The 11,732-nt window shown below is 31.8% G+C and overlaps 1 protein-coding gene across 2 annotated transcripts; it reads right to left on the bottom strand.

The window, feature by feature from the left end:
* Window positions 1-2,236: 2,236 nt before the first annotated feature.
* On the bottom strand, window positions 2,237-11,489 carry LOC122581284 (fatty acid amide hydrolase-like). Of its 2 annotated transcripts, none has more exons than XM_043753484.1 (20): window positions 11,287-11,489; window positions 10,802-10,911; window positions 6,688-6,748; window positions 6,423-6,607; window positions 5,835-5,964; window positions 5,680-5,757; window positions 5,452-5,599; window positions 5,253-5,365; window positions 5,088-5,163; window positions 4,598-4,669; window positions 4,461-4,506; window positions 4,295-4,366; window positions 4,129-4,209; window positions 3,644-3,747; window positions 3,456-3,548; window positions 3,301-3,369; window positions 3,049-3,113; window positions 2,913-2,974; window positions 2,641-2,736; window positions 2,237-2,523 (listed from the first exon to the last, which is right to left on the bottom strand). In XM_043753484.1, the coding sequence occupies exons 1-20, from the start codon at window positions 11,384-11,386 to the stop codon at window positions 2,461-2,463; spliced, it is 1,824 nt and encodes a 607-aa protein (XP_043609419.1). In that variant the 5' UTR covers window positions 11,387-11,489; the 3' UTR covers window positions 2,237-2,460. The 2 variants fall into 2 exon arrangements, with proteins under 2 accessions (XP_043609419.1, XP_043609420.1); XM_043753485.1 differs by having other exon boundaries at window positions 4,295-4,363.
* Between the last annotated feature and the right edge of the window lie 243 nt (window positions 11,490-11,732).

Genomic DNA, 11,732 nt, shown 5'->3' with positions numbered 1-11,732 from the left:
GCAGCGCAGTGGGAAGTCTCGGCTCCAAGGGGGTGTTTTGTTCCCACTGCGGCGCAGTGGGGAATGCAACCTCCCACTACGGAGCAGTGGAATACTACTTAAAAAAAAATCGTAATTCTTTTAAATCAGGTCGTGTCGTTTCAATAATGAGCCCTCTTAGATCACTATAATAAGCAGAAATATAACCTAGCCTAGTTATTTCTTACATAGTAAAAACTGTTATAGAAAATGATAAGAAAAGGACTGGGAATTAAGGCTGACATAACAGGTCACACGACACGAAACCTGTTAAGACACGAACATGTTAAGGTCAAACACGAACACGACATGTTAACTAATCGTGTCATTTTTTTTAAACACGAATATGACACGAAAATAGGTGCACCTATTAAGACCGGTTAAAAAACCTGTTAACATATATTTTATAAAACTCTTTACTAATATTAAAAAAAAAACCCTTAAGGATACAAAAACTATTACAAATCTCAACTATTATATAACGATAATAATCCTTACATTACAAAAGCTCATAGACATCTTACCTTATAAAAATCATATATCATATCATAACAATCAATTCTTAGTATTTTATATATATGTATAACCTTAACAGGTCTGGATCTGTTAAGACACGAATCTTAACATGTCTTAAGAGGTCCAGACCTGTTAAGACACGAAACCTGTTAAGGTCAAACACAAAACCTGTTAAGAATAGGTCGTGTCAACAGGTTTCGTGTCAAAATTGTCAGCCTTATTAGGAATAGCTCAGATAGATAAGCTCAATTTTTTTTTTATCAGTTTTTGTTATTTTATTTTCATAGAATTCACAGTTTAAAATGTCCCGAACTTTATTTCTTTAGTCTTTTAAAACTCATTTTTATTAAAAAAATTTCTCCTCCGATCATTATTTCTAGGAAGCACATCCCAATTGTTTTGCAACCTCTTTTTATCCACAACAAAAGAAAGTTTTTATTTAATAATTAGAGCAAATTGTTTTAAAAGTACTCCAACTTGTCAAAAATAACTTTATTGGAGTTCAAACAAAAAACCTATGTTATCAATTTCGGTGGTGGTATACGAGTGGTATACCAGTTTTCGGTGGGTGGACCTAATTTCGGTTTCATATACCAGTTTCGATTTTGCTTCCAAGAATACCGGTGGTATTGACCAAAATTTGACCGAAATTCAACCTTTTCTATTTCGGAATTTCGGTTATTTCGGTGGTTTTACCGGTTTTGATCTTTTTTTATTAACTATTTTGGGCCAATCTTAATAAAACAAACTTCTGACCTTTTTTTCTTTAAGCAATCACGCAGCAGCAACATCAAGCTCTGAAGTAGAAAGGAGTGAGAAATTTTGTAGATAAAGATATTTTGTATCTAATAGATTGCAGGCATGACGGAAAATAAAAGGAAAGAGGGAGACAAGAAGTGAGAAATTATATAAAATTGAAAGTGATGACAAAAAAGTTTTGGGATAACTTTCTTGATAAGGATTGTGTGGTGTTGAGATGAGTTTGTCACTATAGATGTTTTATTTCAATTTAAATGCTAGTTTTTTAATAGCAAGTGCACACGCTAGTTTTTTATTCATTTATATAGACTCCTGAGATATATCTATTTTGGATTTATATTTGGCATATTTGTTTATTGCCAAAATAGATATATTATATAAAGTATAAAATTTTATATAAAATATAAATATTTAATGTTACCAAAATACTAAAAAAAAAAACGATATTTCGCTTACCGGTCCTTGACCGAAATTTCGGTCCTTAAGAAAAAATGCTTTTTTTGTGGCCTAAAATATGTCAAAAGCAGCTTTTGTGGGATTTCTATTATCTTTTAGACGGAATGTTCCGTTAGTTCCATCTAAAAAGTTAACGAAAGCCGTCCCAACAAATGTTTTTTTGCCAAATTTTAACCCACAAAGCACGTAATTTGCAATTTATAGAATGTTGGGGGGGGGGGGGGGGGGGGGGGGGGAGATCATTCGTAAAAGCTGTCTTGACATGTTTTACGGCTGCTAAACTAGACGAGTGAGTAGTGTACTGAGTCCAAATGGCTTGAAAAGCATGTTTTGGTATGGGAGAAGAAACATAGACAGAGTACTGTTTTTGCAATCATTTTCACGCGTAGTACCTGGAGAACCTCATAGTATCTTGTATTTATATGTTATATACGATTGTTTCTTAACGAAAATAATTACAGAGAATGATATGCTCTCTCAAATGAAATTTTATTAAATCAACCTTAAAATTAATATAAACACTACAAACATCGCCCAATATATATACATAACAAAAAGAAGTTTCACACTGTAACCTATATAAAATACTTTTATGTAACCTGATGACTGATAGACCTTGCAAGCAATCTACAAACTAAACGAAAACGCCATCTTTTGTTTATTTACTAAGGAACTATGGAAGCTGTTGTGTTTTGATCATCTCTAACACCATTAGCTCTCAGCAAGTAGATCATAGAAAACCTTTGGCTGCTTGTATCCGGCCTTGCACAATGCCTACACGAACAATGTAAGCTAAGAATTATGTCGTGAATGTACACGAGGAGAGTTAGATCATAAAGAAACTGCTTGAGAACAAAAGGAGTAAAAAGCAATGAGAGTATGCAAAGCTACCTCCATTGCGTAAGCTATCTGGAGCAACTTAGCCTCAGACCATGGCTTCCCGATAAATTGAATCCCAATGGGCAACCCGTTTCTATCATACCCAACCTGCCAAGTATGATTAGTTGTTAAAATACTTGGTATACAAGACGTAAGAATCGGAAATTATAGAAAAATCACTCATGTTCGCCCAATGCACCATCCATCCAATTTAAAATTCAGTTAAATATGTATCAAAACTACATGAATCGCTTAAGGAAGAAATTTGAGTCAGTAGACTATACCGGCACAGTCACAGCCGGCAATCCAAGAAAATTTCCAGCTATTGAATATCGGACGAGGGCAGCTGAGAGAAAAGATTGAAGTTCAAAACCAAGTGGAAAATTAAGAACAAAGAGTTATTAGTGAAGTGCGACATACCTCCATTAACGTAGTCCAGTTCACCTGTCTGTTGAGCATCGTCCTTTATTTCATAGGCTGTCACACTGACAAAAACAAAGGAAGCCAATCCATGGTGTTGTCAATAATTTGTTCATTTTCAAGAAAAGGGGATTTCATTTACATGGAATATGTTCAATGTCAGTTTTGTTTTCATTCTTTTTTTAGGTACAGAAATTAGGAATTTAGTATATGGAACATCAAAGCATATAGTATTAAGGTGAAAGATCATACCCGACCATAGGTGAAACAATGACATCGGCAATGCTGAAAATCTTTTCATGGAACCTCATTTGACGATTTCTACAGTAGAAATATCAATTAAAATGTTAGGACCAAAATGATATGTCATGAGAATTTAAACCAGTGGAATAGCTCAGAGCTAATACCTGATTCGTTGTGCATTCAGGTAATCTCTGCTGTCAAAAGAACCATATATAGAAAGTGCTACTCTTACGTCCCAGCCTGATTCTGCCCTGCCCCTGATTCAGTTTTAGTTCAGAAATCAGCATCGTAGTTTGTCGCAAGAGAAGTTCATACGAATATTAGATTTGGGGTTTTGTATGAATTTACTTACGTCTTTTCTAAATGATGAGCAATTGATGCTGTACATTCTGAACCAATTGTAACATAATGAGCCAGCCTCATTACTTCTATATCTGGTACAGTCACTTCTACGGTCTTCAAACACAGAAAAAAAACAAGATCCCATTACAATGTAAATCGAAGTCATGATTTCTGTGCCTTAGAGGTAGCAACTTGGGTGGGGTGGGTAATGGGTTTAGCTGAAATGTGTAAATCTAGTACCATTCAAGACCAATTGAATCAGGTTGGTCAACACGTAATAACTATATTCCCTTTCTTTGATTCTTTTAAATGCATTAGTCATATTTTGTTTTTTTGCCACAAAATGTAGTTTTCAGATAATAATCTTATTAACAATATGATGTAAAATGATTTGTGAGATTATATGCATTAAAATTAGACTTTGACTCATTTAAGTAGTTCTGAGTATGTTACTAAAAGGAACAAAGTCGGAGTAAAAAAATGAACTTTAATTACCTCCCATCCATACACCTTATGTAGACCAGCCAATGCTCTTAAGCAGCAAGCTCTAATATCATCGGAGCAATCATTGAACCACTAACGGGCCATGGATAGAAAAAAGAAAGATCAACATTACCATCAACTAATGGATAAACTAAATGCACAATGTAAGAGTATGAACCTCATTAGATTTAGCCAGTCTGATACAAGACATGTTGGAAGGCTTCAGCATTGGTAAATGTAGTTTAGGCTGCTAAATGTAGAAACATAAAAAAACCGATCAGTTTAAAAGAATAGCATATCTTAAATGATTGAGCTTTATAGCCTTATAGGAGGAAGGCAGGTACCATGCTTGGTTGGTGTAAATTTGCTCCGTCACTGATAGCTGCATAACTGGAGATAAGGAAGGGGGCACTCATGAGAAAATCGTAAGTCTACAAGAACATATAGAAAAATTGCAGTTTCAAAGATCGAATATACTAACACAATTAGAGAATCCTCAACTGTGCCTGCTAGTACTCCAACCATTCCAACTGTCCAATTCAAAGGCAGAACACTGGAAAAGGGACATAGAAGAAGTCAATTTTAGCATTACCAATGAAGATCACGTACGTAAGGTAGAGACTAGTGATGACGATAGAAGTCATTGTTATATGATTTATGTTTTATCTCCCACAGGTCAAAACTAAAATAATCATCTTAGAAGAATATGAGTAAGGTACATTAACTGTAATATTGCAACCACCACAATCATGTTATTATAAAAAGGTTATTACTGAAGTAATTAAATAAATGTAATCATATTTGACACGCTATCTATTTATCGAAGGGGTTTTGGGTCAAGCCATTGGGCTAGTATCAAAAACTATTCACTTTGACTAGCTTGCCAATTCACGAGACCCACCCGTTTTGTCACCTCAAAAGTCATAAGCTTATTATCTTTGAAATTTTGTTTTGCACAAAAGTTTACTGACCCTGAATGTGGTATGCGCCCAAAGGAGGGCTTGAAACCAATGACACCACATAGAGCAGCAGGCATTCTGACCGATCCTACAAAAATAATGGATATAAAAGCCAAATATGTGTTATTTATACCATGTGATCTAAGTTGAGGCTAGCATGGTATGAGTTCTGTTTACCTCCCCCATCAACACCAAGAGCAACTGGGCATAGCCCTGCACACACAACAGCAGCCGATCCACTGGATGAACCACCAGAGATACGTGTAGGATCATATGGATTCCGTGACGTCCTGCATTATCAAAAATGAGAGACAACAGGTTAAAGTTTATGCCAAGTGTTCTGGGATCTGCAAAGGTAAGGCAAGGTTTTCTCTACCCGTAATGAGGGTTTATCCCACTAGTTCCTGCACCAAGCTCATGCATATTTGTTTTTCCCACAAGTATGGCACCACATGATCTCAAGCGATTAACACAAATGGCGTCTTGTTTGCATGGTCTTGCTTTATGCAACCACTTTGAGCCTCCTACAATAATGGTCAGTCATTACCCCCAAAGTAGATTGCTAAAAAAATATCTAAACAATAAAATAGTTTCATGAAATTACCAGTAGTTGGATACGGCATGCAATCTATTTCGTCCTTGATGGCAATGGGAACTCCATCTAGAACTGATATTGGTTTACCTGCATGCATCAATAAAATATTGAAATCTAAATCTGCATACTCAACAGCACAACACGTTTCAAGTTCAAATATTTACCTTTCTGGTATCGTAGAGTTGACTCAGTAGCTTGCCTTAATACATCATGAGCATCATAACTAATGAAGAATGACATATCGATGTCTGGACTAGAAGATCGCATGACTGCTGATAATAACCGCTCTGCAACCTGAAAGAAGTATAAAAATGTTGTACAATTAAAAAAGCCCAATGCTGTAAACAATCAAATAGCAGTAGCAAAAGACTTTCTGTACCCATTACAGTTTATTATAAACGGGTAAATATACGTTATCAATGGACAAAACGGGTCAAACAAGTTATATAAAGATAATCAGCTACAAAAGGGTCAAATTCAAATAGATCAAAAGTCGCTCAAATGTTTTGTTTATGCATAAAACCTCATAAATTTCATTTACAAAAGTATTACTCGTACAAGTGAAATATATTAATTCTTTGTATTCATGTTTGACAAGCTAGTTATTCATAAAAAGCATTTACAGCTTAAGCTAAAAAGTACTTTGGGTCAACCCTTTCTTTTTTCGACCCACACAAAACTTACCCATTATGACCTCTTACCAAACCTATCTGACCCACCACATACACAAAATTACAGAAATGTAAACTTACCATAAGTGGAGTTACTTGTCGCGATGCATAAGCTTTTGAGTAATCCAAGATCGTCCATCTGCGGAAACTGTAGTATGAATCTTGAAGTATAGTGTCCGAGGACAATATACAGTCCATGGCATGTTGAACTTGTTCTGCTGGAGACAGACCGGGCTCTAGCTTTTTGACATCCTCTTCTTCAACGTCTGCATTGACCATTAAATGTTAATGAGATGTATATTTGGTCACTTGACAATGTTTTTCGAGTAATGTTCATGAAACTAACCTTCGTATTGGTGCAAAGGAACATATAGAGGTGGATCTTCCATCACTCCATATGATACCAGCTGCATAAGAGGGAGTTCAACTTTCTTATCCAAAAATAAATAAATAAAGTCAAATATGCACACATATATCAGTTTGTTCGCCATGAGACTAGAACATATAACTTAATTCTTGGTTGATGAGTGATCTCGAATCCCTTTAGAATATCGAAAATAGTCAGTTCCAAATCAGTTCAACTTTATGCCTAATGGAAACAAATGTTCATTCCTTCTTCATGTAATTAACATTAGTCTCTTAAAACAATAAGCTATTTTATTGAGACGAATAAATGTAAAATAATATGAGTTAAAATTTCGTCGCAAAACATGGATAAACTCGTCGCTCTATTTTTTTATGAAGTATAGTTTGATAACACTATATGTGATGAATTACAATAACACATTTGTAAATCATGTTTATACATCTTAGGAAACAAACTATATATAAGGTGAATGATATACCAATAGTACATGTCATAAAACCAAACTTTGGTGACTCTACCACAAAAATAAGTAAACATGCAATGAACTTTGATAGCAACTCCACAATTTATTAGGAACCATTATTAGCTACTTCACTATTCACATGTCCGAATAAAGTTTACCATTTTTAGGAATTGCATATTAACATTAATTCCTCATTCCTTTTATGAAAGTACTCAAATATTGTTTTGCTAGTAAAAAAAAATAGTACTTGATTTTTATTTATTAAAACTATTTCATATTTGTGTGTAAGGAGGCTGAAATGAAATACATCTCTATCTCTAAATTTAATAACCATAAAAGCTACATGGGCCTTTGTAAATAGTTTTGTGGGCCTGTTTTCTCCTATATATTGAGATTAAGATAAAATTTAGATGAATCCATATAGAATGTGTTATTCACATAAAAAGAAATTGTAATAATTTTATGGTACCAATTTATTTGTCATGTTCACATTTTATCATGTGTCGCCGTGTCGGTTAAGTACTTAAATGACTTATCCATTGTAATGAGCATGTACCTAAGACATTAACACATTTTTACTATATATAGATGTAGATATAAATTATATACAAAGTGAGGCATTCTTCTACAAGAAGCTTAATGATCTGTTTCTTTCATAAACTGATGTTATTCACATCTACAAAAAGATGGTTTACTAAATTGACTACTTCTTAAATTTCATAATAAAAGTTTGATGATAATAATGATACTTTTATGCCAAAGAAAAAAAAGTCACATATTGCTTATGACTTGTCTTGTTTGAATATAGCAAATTAGTAATTGAATCAACTCGCAACAAGATCTATTTTTAGCAAAGTCTAATTGGTATCTAATAGAAATTAATTTCATTTCACAAAAAAGATATATATTAATTTTTGACATTTCTTTATTCACAAAAAGGATAATACTGTATTAATCATGTTATAAATGTATAAGTAGATATTATATCCCATAAACAAAGTCTTTAATTATCGGTCAAGTATGGGTTTCACTTAATATTTTAGTCTTATATGGTTCTCCTTTTAGTTGAGTGCTAAATTACATCTTTAAGCTTTTTTACATTAATGTATTATCTAGTATTTATTACTTTCGTCAATCTTTTTGAAATCAATTTGAAACACTGCACGTTTAGTTTGAAAATGTTTTTTCTACTTTTTCATTTTTAATTTTTTTGGAAAATGAAATGAGTTTTCCATTTTTAGAAAACAAATAAAAATTTTACAAACACCTTCAAAACCAAAAAATAGAAAACAATATGAGATCTTCAAAATTTAAAAAATTGAAAATCAAAATTTAAAAACATAAAAAAGTGTTTTCTAATTTTTCATAGAAAAGTAGAAAACAATGACTTATGTTTTAATAGAAAACATTTTTGAAAAATTATAATTTGAACGCGTTTTCTGTTTTCTATATATTCTTAAAAAACAAAAATGAAAAACATGAGATGCAAAAATGTTGCAAAAAAGTGACGTTTCATTACATATTTAAGTAACTCAATAGACCCTGTAGAAATTTTCTCTTAAAGATCAAACTATATTCGCCATCACATTCCGCAAACATTGTTCTAGTAATTGATAGATAATGTAAATTTTAGTCCCTACTATAGTACTGTTTATTACCTTAATTTTCATCAATGTATGCGGCGTCGTATTACATGTGAAATAGAGTCGTATGATACATAATTAAAGTATTGGTTTCAATATACATATATATGAAGCAGAGATGAAACTACGTTTTATGCCAATTAATCATGTCTCATAGACAAATAACTATTTGGAATGTAAATTTAAAGTTGGTATGGTTCGGTAAATATATTTCCAGGACACAATGGTATGGTAGAATCTTGAAGGTTGAAAGACTCGTATGTTTATAGATAGAGCTTAGCTTAGATGCAATTAACTATATCATTTTTTATGAAATTATCTTGAAAATCAATCATTTGTATAATACGTGTGTGAGACTGATATATGAACTTTGCAGCCAAATGCATATTCGATTTTTTCAATATATAAATATAATAATTTCATTTTCATTTAGATAAACTTTTAACATAAAAGATAAAATGTTTGATAGATATCAAATTGCGAGCAGAGTACGTGACCGGTCATTTTCAAATTTATAGATACCTTCTCGAATATTCAACATGGAATGGAATGTTATAAGTCGTTTGAAGTTTTAGTACATAAGCTTAAATAAATATATATATTAAATATACGAGAGGGGTACTCGCGTGCGCGTTACGGCGATGATGGCGAGGTGGTGATGTAATGGTGGCGGCGGTGGTGATGAGATGATTTACCTGACGGGCTCCACCTTTAGCCGTACGGGTTCTGTCTTCGGATTTAAAAATTCGTCGAAAGTATATCGAATGACCACTCTAATGAAAGAGCATGAAATTTTAAGAACACCCATATAATTTTTATAATTTATCGATGTACGTTTTTGAGATAAAAGATTTTGAATGAATTAGAATAATAAAATGATTTATGGTGAAAGAGAAAAAAAAATGATTAGTTGAGATTTAAGAAGAGAAATTGAGTATTATAGTTATTTTATGTAAATATAGGATAAGTAGGAATGACATTTTGAAGAGGTACTTAAAATCCATATTGAAAATTTAAGTTCAATGTTAAAAATCTAGAGTAAATCTGTTTTATAATATAATATAAATATAGATGTTGTAATTGCAATTATTATCATAATGCAACTTTACTATTTAATCTTAGATATATTGCAATTGCATTTACAATTATTATATTATTATCATAAGCAACTAATTATTTTAGGATAGGGAGATTGCTACAACATTAATACAGTGTACAAATGTATATTTCAGGTATTATTATAAATGGCTAAATATTGTTAGAGAAATATTATTCTCTATTATTTTATTGTTAGATATGTTGTACTGTGTTTCCTATTTATTGTAGATTCATTGTTAAATAGTTCTACATATTGTTCTTGGTTATTCAATATCAACTACTGAGTATTATTTATTAAATGATTTGCAAACTATAATAAAACGTACACTATTCTTTTAAGCGAAAACAATATAATATGAACTTGGTTTAAACAAAAATACTAATGCTTGTTTACACAAAAGAAATAAAAATAGTAAAATAATGCTTCAAAAAACGAAAAATATCACGTACTATATAGAGTAATTAATAATAATAATGTCAATCATAAGGAAGGGAAAAATAAGACACATAACCAAATTACTCTCTCCCTCTCACTAAATATGTCTTATTTTAAATTTATCAAAATTTTCTTTATATAAACTTTGATGATAAATATTTTGATTCGTGTTATATAATATTTGATAAAAGTTATATGAATTGATTGAGTTTTAAATGTATATTTTATTGATATAACTTTCAACTTATATATATCATATTAAAATATTTAAAGTAAAAATTTATAAACGTTTGACTTCAAAAATTATATCGTTTTACTATTATATATATTTTGTAATTTGTAATTTTCAAATACACAATTACAAGTCACAATATTTCAATGAAGTATTCTCAACTGCAAGACTAGAATTATGCTATATATTTATATTTATATTTTATAAATCCATACACATACCTTTTGAATTCGATTATTCTTCTTGAGAAAATAGAGCAAGATGGTGCCAATTATCTTCATTTCCAGAAACCACACGAACAGCTTCGCAATTATTCCAGCCATTCGAGGAGCTATACATACAAAATACCAATTACATATAAATAATAAATTAATTTCTAAGCAGTTGATCAAATTACACAAACAAGATAAAATATACACATTGGAATAATAATTACAAACATTTAGCCTCATAATCTCATCTTTCAAACACGCATATATAATTCCAATAGTGATCACTCATTTCGTGTGACTCACCAATTTTCACATTGACGTAAAAAAGTATCAACTTAATTAAATTCACCTTTTTCCTTCCCATCATATGTCAGCACCAGAAATATATATATTTCTTGTATATTTTATATTGTAATTCTTTTTTTTAAAAACAATTTATGTATCATGAATGAAGGAGACTGAAAGTAAATTGTGGAGACGTATACTATACATACCTTTGACGTCGGCATGGAGGTAGATTTGATCGGTGTTAGGGCCTAGATCGACGTCGTTGACGGGTTTGTAAACGATGCCTTTGTCTCTAAGAAGCCCCATATATGATTGATAATGTGATATGCTTTTTTTTTTTTCCTTTCGTGAAGGGAGTAGTCTTTGCGGTAGAGGAGAGAACGAAATTAAGGAGAGAAGTGGGAGGGAGACAAATAAGTAACGTGATCTTTCAACCAACTATAGTTCATGTATTTATAGTACTAGTAGCCGTGTGAGTGTTTATATGTGTGAAAGTCAACATATGTTACATTAAACTGACCTCACTCAGTCAATATTAAATATTCATCAACTTTAAACTTCTTTCTTTATTATGGAGTATAACATTTATTATAAATTATACGGTATCCACACAATGACGCGGTAGTGGTCGCAACGATGGTCTGGTTGTATG

Source organism: Erigeron canadensis, chromosome 9 (genome assembly GCF_010389155.1).
Source record: "Erigeron canadensis isolate Cc75 chromosome 9, C_canadensis_v1, whole genome shotgun sequence".
Taxonomy (NCBI): Eukaryota; Viridiplantae; Streptophyta; class Magnoliopsida; order Asterales; family Asteraceae; genus Erigeron; species Erigeron canadensis.
Note: the sequence above shows the minus strand (reverse complement) of the source record. Positions and strands in the feature narration are given on the sequence as shown.

Coding starts and splice junctions, on each gene's coding strand:
- LOC122581284 (XM_043753484.1), bottom strand. CDS start 11,386: ATGGGGCTTCTTAGAGACAAAGGCATCGTTTACAAACCCGTCAACGAC. Junction 10,912..11,286: donor CCTCCATGCCGACGTCAAAG/GTATGTATAGTA, acceptor TTGTATGTATAG/CTCCTCGAATGGCTGGAATA. Junction 5,164..5,252: donor TCTTGGTGTTGATGGGGGAG/GTAAACAGAACT, acceptor TTATTTTTGTAG/GATCGGTCAGAATGCCTGCT.